Raw genomic sequence first — 26,129 nt, 5'->3', positions numbered from 1 at the left:
ATCATTTTTCCTATCCCTCAGAATACAGGTGCAGTTCAACCAACACAATTTTTTTGTCACAACTTTGATCTTTTAAGATAAGAGATTCAAAATTATACATCTAAAAAAAGGTACAAAATGCAAGCTCATTCATCAGATTCCATCATGGCAATGAACAAAAAAGAATATTCTAGTTTAAAAGATATATCATGTGCCGGGCGTGGTGGCGCACACTTGTAATCCCTGCGCTTGGGAGGCGGAGACAGGAGGATCGCGCTGGTTCGGAGCCAGCCTAGCTGGCTTAAGAGACCCTATTTCCAAATTAAAAAAAAAAAAAAAAAGGTCTGGGAGTGTAGCCCGGAGGGAGAAGGGCTTCCAGGAACCCCAGTACCACCAAAAAAATAAAAAAAATAAAAAAGATATATCATTTATACTCACATTATACTTATGACATTTAAAAATATACATACTTTAAAGGTACTTTTGTTAGGCTGGATACCATGGTATAATTTGTGAAAAATTTGTTTACAAATATATAGCAAATTTGACTTATAATAAGGAATTATTGTTTGTGATAATTAGAACTCTGGGAGGATTTTGAAGTGAGACACATATCTTAGCATTGTGTCATTTAAAATTTTAAAAATGGTGGGCGTGGTGGTGCATACCTGTAATCCCAGTACTTGGGAGGCTGAGACACAAAGATTGCAATTTCAGGGACCAACCTTAGCAACTTAACAAGACTCTCAGCAGCCTAGTGAGACCCTGTTTCAAAATAAAAATATAAAATGGTCTGGGGGTGTAGCTCAGAGGTAGAATGCCCCTGGATCCAACACACACACACACACACACACACACACACACACACACACACACAGCAATAAACTTGAACTACAGGAAAGAATCTTGCAATAATGAGGTATGTGCAACCCAATTCTTAGGATTTCTCATTTATATTTCCTGTTCTTTTCTTGTTTGGCTTAATTAATTTGCATATTAATATTGCATTGTGCACAAACTCTAGAACAAGATTTTTGTGTCTACCAAAAATGTCTATTACAATAATGTATGCATATGTCTTTTTTCTTCTTTAATTTAATATTAATCCCATGGGGGGGGGGGGAAACAAAGCATAAGAGACCCAAGAAAAGAGCATGCATGAAATTGTTAAAAGAACAACAGAGGGATTTTATAAGAAGGGAAAACAAATGCTATTGTGAATTTATAACCTTTTTTCCTGTTAATTTATCAGATGTATTTAATGGCTAGTAAAAGCCAGGCAACATGCTGGGTACTGGGAATGTAATTTAAAAAGAAAAAATTAGCTCAGACCTCAAGGTCTCACCATCTGTTCTGGAAGCCAGATGTGTAAACACATAATTACTACACACACACAACTATGCTAGGTAACTGACCAGGAAGGAGCTCAGTGGAGGAAATAATTAGCTTTGCAAAGCAGAGAGGGGGAGGATGAGGATTTTATTGAAAAATCCCTAAGGAAATCACATATGAGCTGCAATTTGAAGGGCCAAGAGGAGCCCACCAGGTGGCCTCAAGCAAGTGGGCATTCTGGTGTAAGGAAGGGTCCTGTGTCTAAGCAGGGTGGAAAGCAGGACCGCTGTGTTTAGGGAACTGAATGCTCCACCACAGCAAGGGCTTGTGGATCTTCTTCATCCCAAGCTGCTGACCCCAGAAGTACTTTTATTTTATTTTTTTGTGGTACTGGGGGTGGAACCCAGAGGCTTTCTACCTCCGGGCTATACTCCCAGACCTTTTTTATATTTTATTTGGAAACAGGGTCTCACTAAGTTGCTGAGAGCCTCACTAAGTAGCTGAGGCTGGCTTCGAACCCGTGTGATCCTCCTGTCTCAGCCTCCCAAGCGCAGGGATTACAAGCGTGCGCCACCACGCCCGGCCAGAAGTACTTTTATAACACCTGTCTCAGGGCAGAACATCCCAGGCTTGCGAGAGCTGGCCATGCTCTGAACCTAAACTGGAGTTCTTCGTCCTGTGGCTGGCTAGAGTCCCTGCCTCTGCCTCTCTCTCCCTCTCCCCTCCCTCCCTTTCTATCTCTCTCTCTCTCCCCCTCCCTCCTTCCCTCCCTCCCTCCCTCCCTCCCTCCCTCCCTCCCTCCCTCCCTCCCTCCATCTTTCTCTCTTTGTGTGTGAGTGTGTTATACTGGGGATTGAAACCAGAGGCATTATACCTCTGAGCTACACTCCAGCCCTATTTTTTTCTTTTCCTTTTCCTTTTGCAACAGGGTCTCTCTAGGTTGATGAGAGTCTCACCACTTTCTGAGGCTGTTCTCAAACCTGCCATTCTCCTGTCTCAGCCTCCCAAGTCCTGGGATTACAAGTGTGCACCACCACACTCGGTCTCTGTTTCATTTTATTCTCCCCATGTCAGTAGAGATTTAGTTACTGTTGGAGCAAGAGAAGAAGGAGTCCTGCAGGTGCACAGTTGCCTAATCCAGCAGGGGCTCTGTGACAGGCTCCACGGAGTTCATTGTTTCTGACGTGGGGAGAGCTGGTTTCACTTGTTGGCAGAAGTGAGCATGAATATTCTGGCTGCTCAACAAAAGCAAGATTCCTTTGTTTGATCCACCCCACAGAAAGCAGAGACTCATCCATGTGCAATAAATTCCTCATCACAGGATACATGTCTGACTAGAAAGGTTTATTTTGGCAGTCATGATTCTGCTGCCTTTACAGGGCTTGTCCAAATGACTTTGAAGCCCCTGCACTTAAAGGAAACTCTACTTAGGATGCAAGCAAGAGAGAAAATGATCATAAAAAAGTTAAGGATTTAATTATAGAAGAAGCCCACTCTCATGATAGATGCCCCTTAGTTCATTGACTGGGAATGTTACCTGATTATTATTCAAGTTCTGGGAAGAGGAGACTCTTTAACATTGATGACTTTAAATAAACCCCAAGTTTGTTTGTTTGTTTGCTTATTTATATATTATTTATTTTACTGGGTATTGAACCCAAAGGCATTCTGCCACAGAGCTACACACCTCCAGCCCCTTTTTTGTTTGGAAACAGTCTCACTAAGTTACTCTGTGCTGTCATGAAACCTGTGACCATCCTGTGTCAGCCTCCCAAGTACAGGGATTACAAGTGTGCACCCCCATGCCTGCCCCTGCCCCCGCGTTCTCGATCATCCTCTCAGCGTTCTGAGGGCCAAGTCATCCCCCTCTCTGTAGGTGCCCTGCCAGTGGGAGCTGGGTAAAGATTTGGATGAAAGATGGCTTCTTAATGTCACCAGTGGGAGGGCCTGAGCTGACGTTATGAAGCTTTACTCGGCTTGTCTCACATACTGCGCCTGCCGAGCTGAGTGGGAACCATGTTTTCCTTCCTCTTATGTTTTGAAAGAACATAGAGAAATTATATATGCAGCCCTTATCTGACAGGAAATTCTAGATGTGATTGCTATATGAATGCCCGAGATAGACAAATACTCCAGGTTAAACATTTCAATTAATAAATTGTACAAAAAATTAATATAAATCAGAATAGTCTTATGAATTGTAATAGAGTAATTTTATTCTTTGTCACTCCGTTTCTTACAGCTATGAAAAGTTGTAAAATGTTTTCTTCAAAATAGGAATTATTTTGTCCATTTAGTATTTGTTCAGTGAACTGTCTTCTGGTTCAAAAATCCTTTTCTGGAATTTGCAACACCTTTACCCCCCCCCACCCCAGTTAACGCTCCTTTTTCTGAATTCTTCTCAAATTGTGGACGGTTTAGTCCTTATTTGTTCTCAAATTATTTTATAAATGCTAGTTTGCTAGTTTTGTTTCCTTAGTTTAAATCTTTCACACAAAGACCATGCCTAATGAGGATCTTTTGAACTGTCCAAAGAATTGTGCATGTAGAAGATATATTATAAATGCTTGCTATGTGATTGGTTCATAGTCCCCTGTACCAGGTACTATAGTTGGTATTTTATAATTTTTAAGTCTCTTGAGTAATATGGGAAAATTTTATAAATATCTGAAGAAAAATTTAAAATCTGAACACACACCATCATAGCGCTTTCTAGGATGACATCTTGCCGCATATGTAAAAACATTGGTGTATTTTAATCATATACTTACTTATATATTTGCCTTGCTCTATAAGTTATTTGAGACAGTTTACCAAACTATGCAATAATCTGGAAACCATAAAGTGCTTGGGCTTGAAATAGACTATCTAGGCTTGGATTTTAGCTCCCCTGCTTATAAGCTCTGTCTCTTTGGGCAAGATGTGTAATTTCTCTAAGCCCAAGACTTCTGAGCTGTATAAGGGGTTGAGATATGTGTTAAGTGAATAACCCCATATCAAGTACCTAGCCCAAAACCTACGCAGAGCTAGCATCCAGTAGATGTTAGGTAGTATACAATAGCAAAAGGTGAGATCAATTATAAACAAGTAAAAATCAGCACCAGGGGAAGTAGAATTTAGAAGATTCTATTCTGAAGCATTAGGGCTGAGGGTGTAGGCTCAAAGGTTAAAAGCACCTGGGTTCATCAGTCCCCCAAAAAAATTCTATTCTGAGATTAAACAGTAATTATGCATGAAAGCCTGGCCATAACTTAGGCTCTGAGGCATAAGGGAATGATGACTAGTCAGCACACACTGTGCTTAGTTATCTTTGAGGAGTGACATTTTTACTGGATTTGATATCAAAACAGTACTCATGTGTGGCTGCATGTGGGAAAACACTGAGCATGTAGTACACAGTGTTGCTAAGTCTTGACATTAAACACACTCAGTGTGGGGAGGTAGACTCCTCAAACCTGCTGTAAATGTGCCGGAGGCATATGTTGGCATGTAAAGTTCCTGAGGGCCCCCAAAACACGGTTGCACCAGCTAGAGACTTTTTTTTTTTTAAGGAACTCACTTTTTATTTCTTTTAACTTGTGAATTAAACTTATAGAAGAGATCTGCTGCTTGTTTTCTCTGTGTGCTTTAACTCCCATATGAGACTGGGAAGTTTTCTCCAACCTTACCCAGTGTACCTTTGATCCATACCTGCCTTCTTGCCCCATACGCCTGCCTTTGCCTCCCTAGTCACCGACCATTGATTCAGCTGCACTGGGTGTCAGGCTTCCCGCTGTAGCCTGTTCTCAGTCTGTTACTCCTTCTAATAGGTGCCCTCTCCCACCAGCTGGATTGTAAACTCTAGTGGTACAGTGTGCATGGGGACATTTCTTGCCTCTTAAAGCCTAGCTGGGTGCCTGGCACATGGTGTAGATGCTCAATAGATAATGTTGAATGGATGCATGAAGGATGTGGACATGTTGGTCTTTAATAATAATTGCCACATATCTTCTATGAAGTCTCTTTCATGTGAAACACCATAGGTTCATTTCATTGCTTCTGGCTACCTTTCTCTTTATCCTGTCCTCTGCTGTTTTTGGAAATTCCGTTGTTCTTGGTGGCCCCAGCTCTGGCAGGGGGCTTGGCTTGCTATTCACCTGCTCTTTGCATTTCTTTGTGGATAGACAATTTCTCAGTGTCCCTTGCAGTTAGGTATGAGCAGGTAGCTGGATCTGACCAGTGGAATAGGAGCATGAATGTCACTCCTAATCCTGGCCCATAGAATTTCCCATGTGCTTCCCTCTCTTCTCCTCTCTGTTGGCTAATAGTGAAACCTGGGTAACCAGGCCTTGAAGAGGGCAGAGGCCATGCAGCCTATCTCTGAATGGCTGGGGGGCAGAGCTGCCCTCTTGTCTCCTGCCCATTGGACTTTACTCATGAGCAAGAAAAGAAAACATCTACAGTGTAAAACACTGAGATTTCGAGGTTTATCTGTTACAACAGTTAGCATGGCCGTAACCAATGCAGACGCCTTCTCTTACTGCCTGCCCTGCAGAGCCTTTTTTTTTTTTTTTCCTCTGCATTTGAGAAACACACTGACCTCGTTGAACTGCATGCTTTGGTCTGTCAGTGGAAAAGGTCTGTCGAAGCTGATTCCATGTGCCAGTGCTCAAGGGATAATTATATTTTGTTCAGTGAGCATACGTCAGTGGCAGAAGTGAGAAAAACAAAACAATCCTAGTTCCCAATAATTTGATTGTCAGTTCTCACTCCTCTCTGCCATTATAATGAGATTTTCTCCAAGCTGAGGAGCATTTAACAAAGAGTGCTGTCAACTTGAGAGAAAGGATTTTTTTTTTCTTGCTCAGACATGCCATTTATTGCAGTGGAACACTCTTGTGGGCCAAGACTGAACAATTTTGCAATGCATATTGCAGAACCAAATACCAGTGTTGAATATTATAAAGCAAAGAGTCATTTGGGGCATATAAAAATATACATGATGTGTCAGCTATTCAAGGAGGGGGAAAGGCAGTAAGAATATCCATGTTTTTTATGAAGGCAGACTGTTGGATATGTTTGATATTATCAACAAAACCTCTCAAAGCCAACAGTTATGTTCACTACAGAACACTTGAACAGTTATCAGGATGGGGAGTCTAGCTCTTCAGTATTTAAGTTCTAAACTTAGATTTCTGATATTCAGATCCTGTTTAACTCCGTTGTCCCTGTGACCTTAAACAAGGTATTCTAATTTCTCAGTGCCTTAGTTTTCTCTTTGTAAAAAAAAAAAAAATAGTACTTATGGCTGGGAATAATCTATGTAAATAGCAAAATTTTTTGTAGAGTAAGCTGTTATAAAATATTAATGAAAGAAAGTTTTGTTAATCATAATTATTTTTTAGTGATTTGAGGTTATTCAGGCATATTGTATGTCTAGACATGTAAGGCCTTGACAGTAGATAGTGTACAAATATCTATTTTTTAAATTAGGCCTTCAAAGCTAATCCTGATGGACCTCAGGAAAGAAAAAAAGGACCAAGATTCTAAATTTGTGGGATCTATTTGGTCTTCAAATCATTGCCAACCAGTATATTTATGAAGCACATATTATGTGAGTTGATGGATTGCTACTTGAAGTATTTCAGTAGGTTTATGTCAAGTAGCCAAGGGAGGGTTAACATATATTGCTAGGAGAGGCAATATGTGTGCCCTTGTTACTAGTACCCAGTCAGGGGGTGACTTTTTTTTTTTTTTTTTTTTTTTTACTGTTTGATCTACCAGTGTAGGTATCTAATATTTGAAGGTTTAAAATTAAGTAGCTCTAGTGTAAACACATATACTCATGCAACTAAATAAATTTATTTATTTCATCACACAGAGAATAATCATCTACTGCTTTTTCCCAGGTTTCTAATAAAAAGTCAAGAAAGTAGAAGCATTTTCTTTTCCTATCTTATGATATCTGTCACCTAAATTTTATAGGAAAACTGTCTTAGCACAATTGCTAAAACTTCCTTAATATTATCTTACAACTATGTAAAATGATGGGAAAGTTTTAGATTTCTAAGGTCTTTAAATTATTATTTTAAACATAGAGGACCAGAACACAATTACAGTAAAAACAGCAGCAAGAATTTATTAATAAAGCCGGGCGTGGTGGCACACACTTGTAATCCCAGTACTCGGGAGACTGAGACAGGAAGATCACAGGTTCGTGGCCAGCCTCAGCAATTTGTGAGGCCCTCAGCAACTTAGTGAGACCCTGTTTCAAAGTAAAGAATAAAAAATAGGGCTGGGAGTGTAGCTCGGAGGTAGAATGCCCCTGGGTTCCATCCCCAGTACCGCAAAAAAGAAAAAAAGAATTTATTAATAAGAAGATGAAAAGAGTTGCATATTCAAGTTTAAATATAAGAATAAAAACACCATAGTTGTCTTAAGATGACGCTACTAATCTAAATCCTTTCCTATGGGTTGCATAGTTTGCTAGTTTCTTTTCTAGGAAGTAGAGTGGATTTAATTGATCTTTCATTGATATTATATTTTGAACTCAATTATTTCAGGGAAATTTATATTTAACCCTCCATCTTCTCTGAAGAATGTTGAAGCATACAAGTATAGTGGTTTCTATTATTCTGCTATTAGTACCAGAGGAAAAAAATTGTACTGTATGCTTTACTGTTTTTTCCTTCCACAAATACCCTGAATTACTTTAAAGACTGTAGTTCCCAATTATATTCCCAGTCCCAAATAAACAAAGGAAACTCTAGAAATCTAACTGGAGAGAGTCTTTTACAACTCCCACTTAGTACCAGCCAGCACATTCTAAAAATAACATAAAAGCTTTCTGACTACAGTCATCCTGCTGGAAAATGTTTTAATTATCTTAGAAGATTCAAAGTTTTAAAAATTTAATTTTGACAGGGGAAAAAGTAAGAGAAAGAGAGTCCCTATTATCATGTGTGCCCAAGCCTTGACACTTAAGAAAATATCTTCAAGAATTATTAAAATTATAACCCAAAAGTATATTTTAATGTTTTAGTCCTTTGACAAACAAAGTCATCTTTGTCTACTTGTAAATCCTGCAATTGATTTTCGAGACGCAGTCACCAATAAAGTTAACCTTCAACCATTTGATTTGGTTTTATTTTATTTTATTTATTTTTTTTGGTGGTACTGGGGGTGGAACCCAGAGGCTTTCTACTTCCGGGCTATACTCCCAGACCTATTTTTTTGTATTTTATTTGGAAACAGGGTCTCACCAAGTTGCTGAGAGCCTCACTAAGTAGCTGAGGCTGGCTTCGAACCTGCGCGATCCTCCTGTCTCAGCCTCCCAAGCGCGGGGATTACCAGCGTGCGCCACCACGCCAGGCTCTGATTTGGTTTTAGTTCTTTAGAAATCATTTAGGGATGGGTCACCAATTTGGACTGTACTAATGAATCTGACCAATTTTGAGAAAATGAATCTTATTTCTTGAAGTTTGAATTTTATTCTAGCATTGATAAAAATATGCTATATAAAAATAAACTTAACATAATCTCTAATAACAAATGAAACTATTCCTACTATGTACTACTGTGTCAATATTTATAATGAAGAGTTCATTTGGGCATTATTTAAGGAAGCTGACATTATCTAGGGTATTGCAATTGTTTAGCCAGATAAAGCAAACGCTTTATTGACTCTTATGGAAATTAATTATCTAGCCCTTCTTTCTAGTTAAAAAATAGCCTAGGTAGGGCACAGTAATAGAGTGCTTGCCTAGCATGTGGGACGCCCAAGTTTGATTCCTTTCACTGAGAAAAACAAAAACTAGCTAAAATGATGACTGAAACATAGATAAGGCATAGGAAAAATATTTTGATGTTTCTCAGTCAACTCTGAGCCATATAATCTGTAATGTGCTAGGTACATATGCTGTTTATTCTATTATGGATCTACTTAAGTAAGGTCATTCCAGGTGATTTTTTACATTGTGAATTTTCCTTTTTTTGGGAGCTGGATATTTTGTATTCCTTTGAATATTCTTGAGCTTTATCCTGAGATAGAGCTAAGTTTCTCAGAAATAGTATGAACCTTTTGGATCTTGCTTATAAGATGAGGTGAGACTAGAGTAGTGTTTAACCTTGGGCTTGTTATTTAACACAAGACCCTCTTGAGTCCTCTACAGTTCCAGGAACCATGAGTTTTTCTAGGTTGGCTGATGGAGACAGGCACTATTTCAGCCTCTTGGATAATTCTTTCCTTGGCTTTGAGTAGTTTCTGCACATGCTTTGCACCAGTAAGTACTCTGCCTAACATTTTATAAGAACCATTTGTGGGTATCTGGAACTTCCTAAGAAGCTTTCTCCTCTCTGGTATTCCATCCTGCCGCTCTAGCTACCTGTCCCCTAAGACTCTTGGCGCCAGTTGGTAAGGCTCCCCTGTGTCTCATCTCATGGGTATACTAGCTCAGTGTCTGCATATGTGTTGTCCAGGTTTTTTAGTTATTTTAGGAAAGAGGGTAAATCTAGCCCGTTACCCCCATTCTGGCCAGCAGCAGACTAATGTTAAATCAAATCTTGAAAGAATATTGACCTTTTAGTCTTGTTTTCCTGAACATAGGTTGAGTTTTTGATTCTGTTATCTCCAAATGAGATTATTTTTTTCCCCAGGAAGAGAGTCCTTGATTTAATTTATACAGAACCAGATGATTCCTTAATCCCTTCTAGCTATAAAATCTATTGTGATAGTTTCTTTTTAAAAATTTTACAGAAATCAGTGCTTTAGTGAAGATTTTATTTCAGTTCCCCTTTATTAAAATAATGACAATTTTTTTTAACCTGTTGTCACTATCTCTTGCTTCCTTCCAACAGATGGTGAAGATATAATAAAACTGTTGTGAGGCATTATAAATTGTCTCCACACTCCTTTGGGAAACTTAACTCAAACTATATATTCAAAAGCTTAATAAAAATTGTTATATTCTTTGAATGATTATCACTTGTAGAATTATAGCTTATGTAAATAATCTAAGGTATATTAAAAAGCAGTATATCACAAGAGGACTTTAGATAATAGAGAAGAAGCCCCAGAGGAGCAAGGGAGGTGGTCCAGGGGAGAAAGGATTAATGAAGAAAACACTTCCACTGACATAATGTACATATGTGAAAACACCAATACCAATCTTAATATCACATATGGGGAAGGAAGCAGGGAGGGAGCGAGGCGGGGGCGAAAGGGCCCAGAGGTTGTTTGGGATGATGTAGAAGTCTGGAGATGGATTGTGATAATGATTGCACATTATGAATATACTTAATTTCATTGAACTGTACATTTTAAAATGATTAGAATGGTAAATTTTATGCAATGCATACTTTACCATAGAAATATATATGTATACTTACATGTACATATATATGTGTGATACATGTATTTAACTAGGTGCCTAGTTAAATAAATAATTCACATTCCAAAAAGGGGTAACCAAAGGAGTTCTGAACAGCCATTTGATCCCCCTGTTCTTTCTCTTTCTTCTCCAGGAGTGACGCACGCAGCCATCTGGGCGGCTTGCATCTCTTACCTCAGTGCTGCCGTTCCCCCAGAGCTGAGGACGTCTGCGCAGGGCATCCTGCAGGGCCTTCACCTGGGGCTGGGGAGAGGATGTGGCGCTATGATTGGAGGCGTGTTAGTCAATTATTTTGGTAAGGAGGTTTTCTTTTTTTTTCTTTGGTGAAAACATAATTCTACCTCAATAAGTATTCAAATTATTACTAAAGTTTCCCTGGAGCTAAACCTCAGTATTTGCACTCTCTTTCTAGATTTCCTGGTAGTCATGCTGTGAAGCATGTGGTTGGTTTGTTAAGATTAGAGGCAGCTCATAACTGTGGACATTCCTCTGACAGTTTATTGAGATGCTATACAGATATGTCACAGAAGCCAAATGAATAAGCACATGTGTTTTGGGTTTGACAAAAGATAGCCAAAAGCTGCTGATAATAATGCTAAAGAAAGATTTGTCCTTTGAACCAGGAAAACTGAATCATACCCTGGCTTTGGTCATTCCATTACATCTGTTTAATACAAACCTGCTTAGATCTCTTTTATTGCAAATACAGAGGCTGAGGTAGAAATGAGATTATTCTGTTCCGGGGATCTTGACTGCTCAGTCGTCTATGTGAGGTGGGCCTGGGAACTGTTTAAGCTCTGCTGTTCTAACTATAGATTAGGAGGACGATTTAGGACTATTTGTTAATAGGAGGGCAGTAGTCTTCAGGAAGAGGAGAGTGCCACTGACTATTATGTGTGGTGATGAAAGGCACTCAGAGACAATTCTTTTCTTTTCTTTCTTTTTTTTTTTCCTTGCGGCACTGGGGATGGAACCCAGGGGCATTATATCTACGAGCTACACCTCCAGCCCTATTTTTTATTCTTTATTTTGAAACCGGGTCTAACTGATTTGCAAGGGGCCTCACTAAGTAGTTGAAGCTGTCTGCAAACCGAGATCCTCCCAAATGCTGGGATTACAAGCGTGCGCCACCACGCCCAGCCTGCTCAGAGAAAATTCTTTACAAATGAGCCTGTATACCGGACCCACAGCTGACCCAGCACCAGCACCAGGGCCAGGGCCCCCTGACACATACCCAGCCCTGGGTTTTTCCATTATCTGAGGCTAATTGTAAGGGCACTTTCTCTAATCCATTGACATCTGTGCTTTCTTTGACCTGAACTTGAGGATGTTGATAGTTTGGGATGGGGCCACCTGTGTTTCCTTCAGCTACTCTATTGTGTGATGTTTGTTTTCAAAGGGGCTGCTGCAACCTTCCGAGGAATTGGCATGGCCTGCCTGGTGATCCTCCTGCTCTTCGCCCTGATCCAGTGGCTGGCAGTGCCAGATGAGGAGGAAGGTAAATATTCCCGTTCCTTCTTGATGGTGAAAATGGTTCAAACTATGGGAATTCTGCAACTGCCCCTCAGGAACCAGAAGCACAAACAGTGTGCAACAGGTCTACTTGGCTAGGTTTCCTCTGTGGTATACTGATGAACCCATGTGGACCAGGTTAGAGAGAAGCCACCTGCTACACTGACAAGAATAGTGCTCACAGTGAATAGCTTGGGGGTTTCTTGTTTTATTTTATAGTATTGGTTTTAAACTTCCCTGGTATTCAATGTACATCAAATACATATTAGGTTACACAGTAATTATACCACTAGAGATAGGGAGTGGTTATTAATCTCTATGCCTTTACCTTTATTTGAAAAAAAAAAAAGCATAAACCTGAAATTTGAAGTTTTCCCTGAACCAGGCATAACCTTTATTGAAGTTATTTTGCAAAAGGGTGGTTATATGAAATGTAACTCGCAGATGAGAACAAGTTAAATTAACTTTTTTGGGAGGAGTACTGCGGATTGAATGCAGAGATGTTTTACTGCTGAGCTATGTCCCAGCCCTTTATTCATTTTTTATTTTAAGGGGGTCTTGCTAAATTTCACAGGCTGTTCTCCAACTTTTGATCCAACTTCTGAAGTAGCTGAGATTACAGCAGTCCACCAATGAGACCAGCTAAGCCAACTTTTTAATGAAGAAAGCCAACCAGTAGAATGCAAATATTCTTGCTCAGCTGCTGGGCCCCAGCACAAGACTGGTGTGTTCTGTCCTCCCAGGAGCACAGGTCTCAGTACCAGATGTGCTTCAGTGAGTGGAGAAACTCACTTGTTAAGAAACCTTAGGGATGGATTTTAGTCCCAGTGAATTATTCAAGTAAAAAAAAAAGAAGAGAAAAAGAGACCGCCACTGATTTTTCTCACTTTGGTTCTTTAATAATATCAATTGGACCACATATCTTACAAGCTTTAGTCCATGCCTTCTGTAAAAGGCCAGTTATAATAGCTACTGTGTGCCTTTTCCTGTTTGGATGCTACCTTTAAAATTGTACTCCTATAATTGGACCTAAAGCAACAGTCACTGTGAACTATGCTCCGCAGGTGGAATATTTAAGTTAAGTGAGAGATACATTTCTTAAGTAAATATGTTAATGTCTATTAATCCCTATGTGTAAATTCGGAAAGATAGAAAACTGAAAAAATAATTTAAACATCATTTTCTCTCCAGACAAGACAATGTTGGCAGAAAGGATTCCTGTTCCCTCCAGTCCTGTTCCCATAGCAACCATCGACTTGGTACAGCAACAGACAGAAGATGTCATGCCACGCATTGAGTCCAGACTTCCGCCCAAGAAAACCAAGCACCAGGAAGAACAGGAAGATGTGAACAAACCAGCCTGGGGGGTCAGCTCTTCTCCCTGGGTGACCTTTGTCTACGCACTCTACCAAATTAAAGAGATGATGCAGCTGACGAGAGACAGCCGTGCTTCTGAGATACAGCCTTTACAGGTAACGCTCTTCTATGGAGCTAGCAATATTACCTTCATTGAAGATGCTTTGATTATTTTAATCAAAGCCATTTTATTCACTTTTCATTCATTAATATTTACTAGAAATTTGGTGAGAAAAAATAGACATGCCAACAAATAACTTCATATACTGTGTTATAGGGGTATTTACAAAAATCCCACAGAGGGAAAATTTTGCCTTATGGAGTTCAGGAAGGCTTCACAAAGGAGCATATAAATTCATGAAATAAATTAAATAAATCCATTCCAACCTGTACATTTCTTTAAAATGTCAGATTGATGCCGGTTGCAACAAGAATATATTGTTCTTGCTTTTGGAAATCTTTGCCAATTTTTTAAATTCCAGAATTCTAGTGGAAACATATTATAAAAATTCAATAAATATCTGCTGAATTAGCCAACTAACAACCTGATCCACTGTATGCGTTTGACAGGACTCTTAACCCAGTGGAAAGATGGTTTGCTGTGGTCTCACCTGAAAAATAGTGGTTTTTTTTCTCCTTCTTGTCCCTAGAGGAATGCTCTGTCCTGAGTAAAGTCAAACCATGCTGATAAAGTCAGTAACTGTTTAACTAAAGTAGTGTCCTGACTTTGGAAATGAGAGAGGCTTCTGTGAACAGTTTGGCCAAAAGAATCAATCTGCTTCCCCCTTTAATGTTAGACTCTTGCGTTTGCTTGATAAGTTCCGTCCATTTTGTTAGCTCTGTAGAGAAACTTTCAGAGAACCCAGAAGAAATAAAAGGACAGACTTAAAAATAAAGAATAATTTAGATAATTTCCTTTTTAGAAAATTTGCTGAACTATCTTAATTAAATTTATCTTGACCTTGTAAACCTACATAACATCTTGGTGTAATTTAGCCAAATCTGATTCTAAGCTGATAAACATATGCATGCCTTCCCATGTACAACCTTCCTTATTTATTTATTGAGATAATAATCTCATATGAATCTCCTACTCGGTCTAGAACTGACACTGGGCGGGAAGGAGCACATGGATTTCAAAACCTTAAAGCAGCGTGTGGAGCAGGAGAACTGATGCTGTCTGCTGCTTAACAGTTTCCACATGAGCTCCTTCTCATTTTCACACAAACCTATTAAGCTTAACAGCATTAAACTTTTTTCTGATATGGGTTAAAGATTAACAACAACTAGCAAATGTGGTATATTTATTCTCATGAAGAAGTCATTATACTAGGAGTGGTTTTTTTTTGTAATTTCAGAACCAATCACAGAAATGAAAACTTTTTTCTTTTTTATTTATTTATAATCAGCTATTGAATACAAATTTAGTAGAATTAAGAGAAAACTTCCTTTTAAAAATCATGGTTCCAAGCCGGGCGTGATGGCACATGCTTGTAATCCCAGCATTCGGGAGGCTGAGACCAGAGGATCGGGGTTCGTGGACAGCCTCAGCTACTTAGTGAGGCCCTCTGCAACTCAGTGAGACCTGGTTTCAAAAACAAAGAATAAAAAATAGGGCAGCAGGTGTAGCTCAGAGGTTGAATGCCCCTGGGTTCCATCCCCAGACCCGCAAAAAAAAAAAAAAAAGAAAAGAAAAGAAAAATTAAAAAAAAATAAAATCATGTTTCCTGACTTGTAAACCAATATGGCATTTTACAAAAATGTTCTAGAATGAACGTATATACTCAGTTACTTACCCTGGTCACCAGGCCTTTTTTTTTTTTTTTTTTTTTGGTGGTACTGGGGTTCCTGGAAGCCCTTCTACCTCTGGGCTACACTCCCAGACCTATTTTATATTTTTGAAACAGGGTCTCTTACGCCAGTGCGGCTGGCTTCGAACCTGCGCGATCCTCCTGTCTCCGCCTCCCAAGCGCAGGGATTACAAGCGTGCGCCACCACGCCCGGCTCACCAGGCCTTTTTTTAACGTGGCTGTTCTGTCTTATTTAGCTTTTTGTGTTTATGTTGAAATCACGCATATATACTTTAGGACTCTTCATTGCAGGATGTTATTTTCCCAGGTAGCTCCAAGACTGAAAATCCCTCATTTACTTATTATTAGACCAGGTGTCTTCTGTTCCTGGATTCTGTACTTAGTGCTGCCTGTCATGTGTCCCAGGGTACTTGCCCAGTGCCTTGCCCTGGGGGACTCAGCGAATTCTGGATGGTGTCAATTATTTTCCTAGTAGCAACAGGCATTTTGGTAATAATGTTCCTTTATCCACAAGATGCGTCTGCTTATAGTGTTTGTGTTTTTCATGCGGCTCTGGCAGTTACACCTAGGAAAAGAGATGAAAGGTAAGACAAACTCTCCCTCTTCCTCCATTACTTGGTCCCTGATACGGGCCCTTCAGGATAACCTCCCCATGTTTGCTGTGTCTTACTTGAAAACATGCAAAGGGTCGGATTCACGTCCCCTCTCTCACCATTGGTATCTGTGTCTTCCTTCTAGGTGACCAGTGAGAATCGGGGAAATTCTCCAGCTGGTGGAGCCCGACCTGTCCCACGTGAGACTCACTCTGACCCACCTAGAAACCAGCCATCCCCTGAAGCAGCAGCATCTCAGCCACAGAGCAGCCCTGCGCACAGCGCGGGCCCTCGCGTGGAGGAGAGCGAGGGGCGGCAGGCTGGGCCTGCCCTGGGAGGGCACTGAGGGCTCCCGCTCATTACACCTGCATGGACCTGGGCTCCTCAGCCATGGCTAGGACCCAGCACCCTCCCCCCGGGGAGCTCAGCACCACCTAAGCTTCTCCATATCTCAACTCATTAACACAGAAACACACACACACACCCGAGCTACAGCGCCTTTTGGCAAAGAGAAGTGAACTTCCATAGTCCCGTTGCAGTTGCAGCAGGGAAAGGCAGTCAGAGGACTTCCATGGTTGAGTTAGGACCACAGCACTCTCTGCTAGTGCAGGAAGGGTAGAAGCCAGCAGTTACACCAAATCAGAGAACAAAGGGTTTAGAGGTGACTATTGGTATAATGTCCCTTTTCTCATTATTTATTCTAATTGTTGGGTTCTTGATGCAAACTGGGAAGAAACAGAGTACATCTATAATTTTGTTTCTCTTGAAGAGAATCATTTTAAAAATTATGAGATGTATTTAAAAAATAACCAGATAAAAATAGTAGCTATACTTTTTGTTTAAAATTTAAGAGTTTCACCCTAGACTTTGCATATCTCTAGCAAATATATTTTTATATGTGTATGGTATATAATGAAAATAGTCATTTCTTTGAGCAGCAAAAGCTATTATGGACTACTGCAAACTAAACTGAGCTTTAAAATGCCTTGTTCTAGATGGGCTTGGAGAATGACTAGATATGATGGCATATTTCAAAGAAACCAACCAACTCAGTATCCTATGACTATAAACAAGGGTTTACTAAATATATTTATAGGGGAGACAGCCTCTGTTGCTACTTATTATTGTATAGTAGTTTGGGCTCTAATTAGCTGGTGGAATAAACCAAATAGAAATCACCAAATTTCTAAAAGTTTCTTTAACTAAACAGTACTATTGACAAAGAGCAGTATGAGATATAAGTGCCTGGGGGAGGGACACAACGTTTTGTTTTGTTTTTTGACAAAATGTTTTAAAATTCCAGAGTGGGTCAGTTTTGTCTGAAAGGTGGTAAATAGGAAAGTAGGAGCTTGGGAAGGGTGGGGATAATAGGAACTTTCTAATGACTGAAGAATCAGATTTCAGTATGTAAACAATCTCAGTGTATTCTTCCCCAAGAAGCTATAGTCGGACACTGGACCGTTTAGATTTAGGTCTGCAACTAAACTTATTATAATTACAGTTATAACAATGGTTGGGTGAATCATGCATAATGCTTGCTGCTAAAAATGAACGTGGAGGTTAAAAGGAAGCCCACAGGGAGGGAGGGCTGTGGGAAAGGGAAGCGTGACAGCTGTGCAGGAGCCCAGGAGAGAGGAGAGGGCAGTTAGGAAGGAGCAACTGAGCCTCTGGCCCTGACAAGACAGGGCCGGTTGTAAAATGAGGGCTTCACCACAGGGACCTGCCTCACACTGCATCTGGTAGAAGAAAGTCCGTATGTGGATGGCTACCTTCACCACAAAACATAGCTTAAAAGTAAAATAACAGAAAGAGATAGAATTAAGCAAATAGTTATTTTTGCACTTGAACTGAAATGTACTGTACTGTAAATGATCATGACTCTCATTTTAAGTGACCTTTAAGATCAGATGTATTTATTATGCTTGTGTAATTACAGAAATAAAACAGTGGGTGATAGACTGAACCTCACCTATGAATGGACAGTATGTGGATTTGTGAAGCTGACTGTAGGAAGTCAAAAACTTATATTGTATCTTGTGTTTACAGTTCTGATTTATTCCTTTGGAAAGCCTGCTGTTTGGGAAGTGCACAGTGGACATGTTGAAATAAAAACAAATGCCATTTAAAAAATATTTCTTAAATGATAAAGATGTGACCAAACAAGTAAACGTTCCTTTGCTCTGTAATGAATGAGACCAAACTCAAAGCACCTTTGTTGTGAAATGTTTACTGTGAGAATCGATCCAATACTGCAGCAATTTCCAGCCTTTTGAGCTGACACCTTCATGAGTTTGTGGACTTTGTGACTTTTCTTTCCTGTCTTCAAAGTGCCATATGCCACTTTAAAAAATATTAAAGTGAATTCAAACTACATCTTGATTTGAGAATTTTATATCTCCTCTTAAGATCCCTAGAAATACTCAGGGATGTCACAAAGCTCAGGCTGGTAATCACTGCTTTTTTTTTTTTTTTTTTTGCTTTTCCCCCTATGATTGTAGAAACAGCAAATTACCCCCAGGTACTGAGTTTGTGTGCATCCAGAGGGACTAGTAAATGACTGTTAAACTATGCCTCAAAGCTTTAAGAAGAATTAATAGATTCTAGTTCATTCCAGCCGGCACTACACCTCTTGAAAAGCCTAAGGACTCATAGGAAGGGCATGCTCCTTTCCTGGCCTCCTATCCTCCCATGGCCAGGAAGCACATGGCCGGCTACGGGCTTCCCAAGGAGCTGCAGTTCCTTCCAGGGCCACTGGTGCTGATCCATCTCCCCTCAGCCAATCTGGAGCTACCAGTGAATCTGAGAAATGGAACCACAGTCACAGCTGTCAGGTGCTTGTATGCCAAAGAAATTATCATTTTGTCCTTACGAAACCCTGGGTGGTATGTATCATTTACACCCATTTTTTTTTCTTTTTTGGTGGTGGTAGTGGGGGAACCCTTGTACCTCTGGGCTACACTCCCTGACCTATTTTATATTTTTTATTTGGAAACAGGGTCTCTTAAGCCAGAGAGGCTGGCTTTAAACCTGCAGGATCCTCCTGTCTCCGCCTCCCAAGCGCAGGGATTACAGGTGTGCGCCACCACGTCCAGCCTCATTTACCCTCATTTTAAAATGTGGATGGGGCGGGGTACTGGGAACTGAACTCAGGGACATTCTACCTCTGTGCTACATTCTCAGCCTTTATTATTATTGTTGTTGTTGTTATTTTATTATTTTGAAGCAAGGTCTCACTAAGTTGCTGAGGGTTTTACTGAGTTGCCAAGGCTGTCTTCAAACCCGCAATCCTCCTGTCTTGGCCTCCCAAGTACTGGGATTATAGATGCACACTACCATGCCCAGCTAAATATAAAGATTCTGCAGGTAACAGCAGCTTAAATTATGGGAGCAAGGGCACAAAGCCATGATTCAAAATCCTCTTGATGCCAGTGTCCTGCTCAGCCCAGCATCTTCCTGCATCCATGGAAACAAGGAGGTCATTCCCCACCTATGGTGGGACAAGCCATAAAGCAGCCCTGGCCTGAACCATTCTATATGTGCCTGAAACACGCATGTGTGGTTGTATCTCTATTTAGGATTTCAGGATATTCTCAGATTCTTTGTTAACTGTGAGAACTCTAGTACCATTACACTTTAGAAGTGACTTGAATGATATAGAACTATAGAGAAACTCCCAAGGTGAATAGACTCTGAAGACCCGGACCGAGCACGGGAGACAGCAAGGGCAGACACTTAACAGCTCAGCACCCTGAGGCAATGGCACTGCAGGATAGCACTGTCCCGCAGGGTTTACTAGAAAGGAGATATTCTCTATTTGCACCGTCCAGTATGATAGCCACGAGCTACATGTGGCTGGCTGTTAAGCACTTGAAATGTGGATAGTACGTCTGAGGAATTGGATTTCTAGTTTTAAGCAGCTACATGAGGCTCATGGCTACCATGTTGGACGGTATTAGAGAGGAAGAGATTACCACTGAGAGATCTCTGGGCCTCTGTTTCCTGCACTTTTGCTTGAGAAGTCAAGGCCCTAAAATTATGTTCTATAAAGATGAGGTAATGCTTGTGATTGTGGGGAAGAAAAAAAGTGATTTTTCCATTCAGCAATTCTTCAACCTTTTCAGTGAATTGGGACAAAATAAAGGCAACATCTGAAGCCCCAACCCTCTGCTGTGCTAGTTCAGAAAAACTTCAAGAATACCTACCTAAGACTTCAGAGACGTCAGGCAGTTGAGAAAGCAACACTTTGATGAGGCCAGAATAAAGGGGTGAGAAGGGGAAGTGGCTTCTCAAATCGAAAAGGAACGTACTATACACCAGGACCAGCTGTGGCTTAGGATAGGGAGGGACTGGAAACTTGCTTATCTGGGTTGGGAGAATGGGAGCGGGGTGGGGGGGGGGGAGGCATCTCACTCACCCAGGTTCCATCTGCTCTGGGCAGCTCATTCAGGACTGCTTTCCCTATTGTGGCTGTAGGAAAGTGTCTGTTTTTACATGGCAACTTGGGGGCCGTGTAGTGCTAGAGTTGGGAATGTGGCTTCTGGAGCCAGAGAGTCTGGATTGAAGTCCCGGTTCTGCCAGTGAGAACTTAACATACACACATAACCTCTCTGGGCTGTGAAAGTTTCCTCTGTTAAACTGAGGTGATTTTAATACATCACATCTACTTTACAGATTGTTCTAGTGCTTAAATGAGAGCCCTGACACATGCATTTCCCATATACCCCGCCATTATGGAGCCAGGAGCCTGGGTGGGAGAAATGCAGTCTTATTTCCCCAACCAGAGCCACACTTTGGGTATTTTATACACATTTAAATCTATAATAATATTCTGTTCTCCCCAACTACAATGCCATGCTCAATATATCTACCTACACCTAGTAACCTGTACAAAAAAGCTTTCAGTTCCAATGTGCATCATAAACACTAAGTGTTAGAGATGTAGCTTAGTTAAGAGATAAAATTAACCAAAATACAAATTGAAGAGGATAAGAAAAAAATGACAATGACGAAAATTCCCAAATATGCAAGGTTGTGCCAAGAGGGAGAGGTTTAAAGACATTGTTCCATGAATTCCACTTTTCTTTTTCTTCCGAGTGTCAACAAAAGTAAACAAGAAGTGCTCAGTCTTTTAAAAAAGTATATGCTGTGCTCTTTCTCAAACAGCTAGCTGAGGAGGCTGTCCCCACACCGTAAGCTTGTGTTTCAAAAGATCAGGAAGTTTATTTTTGTCCTCTGAAAAGATCAGTGGGATATCAGAAAAATAACATCTAAAGCAGTGTCTAGGCTGATGCTGTCTGTAAACTGTTGCTGGTGTGACGAAACAGGAAGGAAGCGCTTCAATAGCGCACGGCAATGTGACACCATCCTGGCATCCTGGCACAGGATCACTGATTTATATTTTACATGTCCTTAAAAAAGATCATTTTCTATTTCTAAAAAGTTATTTTTGGTGCGTCTTATACCAGACATTGTGATGAACTGGAAGAAAACCGATCCATCACCCCAACCTGAATCACGGTCTACAGTGTGCATAGCTACAAGGCACAAAAATTGGCAAATGCAGAACATCAACAGCTGTAGTCACCACTCATATGCACTATCCATGGGGCCATTTCCCTAATTTTCTTTAAATGATGGGGTTTGAACTTTAGGCCTCACATATGCTAGGCAAGCACTTTATCACTGAGCTACTTTCCAACCCCTAACATATTTTTTAAAAAGATGGCACAAAGGGAGTAGCAAGGGCATGAAGGCATTCACATGCGGGCTCACATTTTGCCATGTTAGCGACTTGTTCTTCACCTTCTGAGTCTTTCCTGAACGTACGATGAAAATATTAAAATATATCAGAATGGCTATGAAGTTCACATGGTCAGACATAGAAGATGCCTACTATGTTGCCTAACGGATCGCCAATAAATATTTACACTCTTTCCTCCTTTTCATCATTGCCTTTTTTGAAACAATGGGCCAAACTTAAAAACCTAATTATTTGCCAGGCGTGGTGGCACACGCTTGTAATCCCAGCATTTGGGAGGCTGAGACTGGAGGAGGATGTGAGGACAGCCTCAGCTACTTAGTGAGGCCCTCTGTAACTTAGACTCTGTTTCAAAATAAAGAATAAAAAATAGGGCTGGGGTGGGGTGTAGCTTGGAGGTCAAATGCCCCTGGGTTCCATCCCCAGACCGGCAAAAAAAAAAAAAAAAAACCAACCCTAATTATTTAAATAATGAAGAACAGCTATCCTACTGGATATATCTTTCAAGATTTATCCTGGTAAATATATACCCATCCCAAATCTGGTGACCTAATATGGTATCACATCCTAGGAATCACAGAAAAAAATATGCAATGTCACCCTTAAAAAGACAACTTGATTCCTAAGCCAGAGAAAAGACTTAAGATACTTAAAAGATGCCTGAGTAAAAACTTACCCAGCAGAAGGAAGTGGGATGCACAGTCAACAGCAAAACGTGAGATACAGCAGTCAGAGGAGAATGTTGGCAGGTTTGGGTGAAGGAAGGGGAAGTCTTTGCCAGTAGATGAGTATCTCATCCCATTAGCAAGGCTAGCCGATGGGAGAGTCTCCATTTGCCTCTTTGGTATCAGGACATTAAACACATGACCTATATAAGAAACTCCCTTCAATCTGTTTCTGTTTACCAGCAACATTCTTAAAATTGGACCCTTCATAAATTGGTCTTCTGAGAGAAAATCTGCTGGTCGTGTCAATTCACCTATTTTTATCCTTATGCCAGTTCTATTTTGGGCTGTGATCACAAGGTGCACTGACTATATGAATTGGCTAATGGGAGACCTGTCTTCTTATGGAAAATAGAGGCCTCCGAATCTAGAAGGCCCACCGTCACACCTAGAAGACTGATTTATCAATGTCATGCCACCCAGCAGGCAGAGGGCAGCTTGTTCCGGGGGTCATCTAAAGATATCTCTGTGTTGCAGGCTTCCTCAAAATCCTACCCATTATCTTATCTATGCATAAGATCTCATTTTTAGTTGGACCAAAAAAATGTCCATCTTCAATTTTAGGGAATAAAGACACAGAATAACATGAGATATTTTTTTACACTATTTCAAGGTGTTACTTCATCTACATGTTTAGATATGTTGATGTAACCCCTCACCAAACCTCTTAAAATCTAAAGTCCCTTAAATTTTCAGTTTTTTTGAACAAGTCATAAATTCAAATATTGTCTTAAATGTCACATAAACACTCCGCTGTAATTTAGCCCTAAGTGTTATTGGAAAACTATGCAACTAATCCACAAAGCATTTTTTGTGGTATGTAAAATGTGTTTTAAAATCTTTTAAAAATAACATTTGAATGATGTGATTGTTTAAGCATGGCCTACACTACTTCTCACCCACATATTTGGTGTCAAATAATCCAACTTGCTAACAACAGAAAGCTTTTGTGAGGCACCAGCATACTCAAGAATACAGCAAAGGTCTCCGCTACGCTCCATCACTGCACACCTGTGATGGTGTCAAGCACAAGCCAACTTGCAGCCACCTGTGAAGGGCACAGCCATTTTACCAAATAGGCATTTAAACTGCTCAAAAATCTTTAACAATTAGGCAGACAAACAGAGGCCAGTGTATGGTAACTTAGTGAGGCTTTGTTTCAACATGAAAAATAAGAAGGGCTGGGGGTATAGCTCAGAGGTAGAAAGCCCCTAGGTTCATCCCCTAATACTACACACAAACACATAAACACACACACACACTCACACACACACAGGAGGCAGAGAGAAAATAAGAAGGGGTAGGACAGAGGCAAAGAGAAAAATCCATACATTTTGTGATGGGGATTAGAATTGATTAGTCCTATAATAAACAAATCAAAAGAAAACAATGTAAATACATCAAAAGTATCACCAGTAATGCTTTTAATTGTTTTGCTTCTCACAGTACGCACATAAGAGAAACTGACAAATCCATGTTTCCTTCTCAAGCTTGAAAAACAGTATCCTAGAAAACTGATCTTTTTCTGTTTTGCGAGTTGTTGTAATTGTGGCTTTTTGTCCTCTAGGAGCTGCTGCTTTCCAACGCAGACTCTCCCCCATGTGGCTCAGGTAAGGCCTTGCTATGGCCTGGGGTTCACACCAGCAGACCCAAAGATGTTCACCTGTGGTTCATATCACATACATTTTGTACAATACAAGTTGCCTCTTGGGAGGTGAACTTGATCAGCACAAATTTGGATATATCTGATACATTTATAATTCATCACCAATAAATAGAATTATAAAAATAAAAATTAGATTCAACTGTAGTAAAAATATTAGCATTTCTGTAAAAATGTTAGAACACTAATAAAACTGAATAAAAGTTGATTTTTTATTTTTATATCAAAATCTATCTAAAGGCACAGATTAAATGTAGTGAAATATACAAAAAGAAAAAGGAGGAGGAAAGGAAAGGGGGTGGAGAACAGAAAGGAAGGATAAAAGAAAGGAAGGCTCCTAATCTTGAAAGATGTCTGGTAAAGACTGACCTGTTAACACAAACATACTGCTCCAAAGAGGAAATTGCCCTTGAAAATCAATCTAGAAAGTTCCAATTGGGTAGCCACATTCTTATTTAATAATTAGAAAAGCTCTACAAAAATTGGCTCAGGAAAGTGTTGGTGACAAAATTCTCTGTTGCTCATCCTCCCTCCCCTTGATACTCTTCTCTTGCTAAGAGGGAATCTTTATAACCCTGTTACAGAAAAAAAAAAAAAAGCCTGAGTCTGATTCTCAGAGAATCAGTTTAGTGACACCTTAACCCACAGATTGTTTTGCTGGGTTCAAATCTCAGTTCTGCTTTGGCCTCCTTTCCGTAGGCCAAAGCTCAGTCTCCTTTCACTCTGGGGTTTAACATCATGAATCAAGAAGCAAAGATTTGTTCTCTGTAAAAAAAAATCACAAATCTGTTTTTGTAGGAAGTCATTACAAATATATATAGCTAAACATTTTTAAATGAATCTCAAAATGTCACAAAAGTTTAATGCCTCCAATTTCAACATATCAAAATATAGAAAGCAATTCTAATTTCTAATCCTTATGGTGTGTATACATATATATAAAAATCTTATTAAAACTTTAAAATGTAATCTTAAGCCGGGCGTGGTGGCGCATAATTGTAATCCCTGCGCTTGGGAGGCTGAGACAGGAGGATCGCACAGGTTCGAAGCCAGCCTCAGCTACTTAGTGAGGCTCTCAGCAACTTAGTGAGACCCTGTTTCCAAATAAAATAGAAAATGGGTATGGGAGTATAGCCCAGAGGTAGAAAGCCTCTGGTTTCCACCCCCAGTACCACACACACAAAAAAATGTAATCTTAATAAAAGTTTCCCTTTATCACAATTATTATGTAACAATTGCCCATTATCTAAAAAAGATGCCAACTTTGTGAGACCCAAAGGTGGGACCCAGGGTGATGGCCCCTGAGCTCGTATTGCAGGGAGTCCTCTACCTAAGCTGTAAAACACCCCATAGCTGAAGTTCTGCCAGTGCGGCCTCCAGAAAGCTTTGTGGTCGCGGACAAGTTACTTCACCTCCTCAAACCTCAACTCTCCCATAATTAGCACTTTTTAAACAGGCATTCCAAGAAATATTAATCTCATGAGAAAAGGGTTCTGCAGTTAACTCCGAAGCTGCTATACACAATGTCTCCTTTTTCAGAAACTCACAGTGTACATTAGCATTATTAAAGACTCTTGAGAAGTCCTGCAATATATCTGTTCAACTTCATTCCAATCTTACTTGACCTCAGAATCCCTTTGCTGACAAGCTGACTTCGTTAGTATCTTGGGGTCGATACACTGGAAAGCACTCGTCCAGCGTATCAAACTCGGGTCTCTTCCAGCACCGTATAGATGAAATGTAGGAAGAATAATGCCATCTTCTGACACAGGTTCAAGGGATTTGGAGGATTTAGTGCCCTAGTGTTGACAAGGAACCTGTGTATGTTTACTGGCTCCTTGAAGAACAATATGATTCCCTTGTTTCTAAGGCGACTCTTCATTTAAGGCAACCAGGAATGACCGTCACAGAATCTTGGTGCCTACCTACAGCACAGTAAGTAGCAGATTTTGCCAAGATCTCCTCAACATAGTTTAGTTTTCCTTTCCAGTATGGCTTAGTTTTCTCCACGGCACATGCTTTACCAGGTCCT

General features: G+C 40.2%; 1 protein-coding gene across 1 annotated transcript in view; it reads left to right on the top strand.

Annotated features, from left to right (window-relative positions):
• MFSD6 (major facilitator superfamily domain containing 6) overlaps positions 1-16,297 on the top strand; it is a gene marked incomplete at both ends in the record, with an annotated part of 40,850 nt that extends 24,553 nt beyond the window's left edge. Inside the window, 4 exons of the mRNA XM_080689359.1 lie at positions 10,813-10,974; positions 12,079-12,177; positions 13,383-13,663; positions 16,097-16,297. Of these exons, the coding sequence (XP_080545485.1) occupies positions 10,813-10,974; positions 12,079-12,177; positions 13,383-13,663; positions 16,097-16,297 (743 nt within the window). The remainder of the gene's footprint in view (positions 1-10,812; positions 10,975-12,078; positions 12,178-13,382; positions 13,664-16,096) is intronic.
• Between the last annotated feature and the right edge of the window lie 9,832 nt (positions 16,298-26,129).

Source organism: Muscardinus avellanarius, assembly GCF_963383645.1.
Source record: "Muscardinus avellanarius genome assembly, chromosome: 2".
In the NCBI taxonomy this organism is placed as follows: domain Eukaryota; kingdom Metazoa; phylum Chordata; class Mammalia; order Rodentia; family Gliridae; genus Muscardinus; species Muscardinus avellanarius.
Note: the sequence above shows the minus strand (reverse complement) of the source record. Positions and strands in the feature narration are given on the sequence as shown.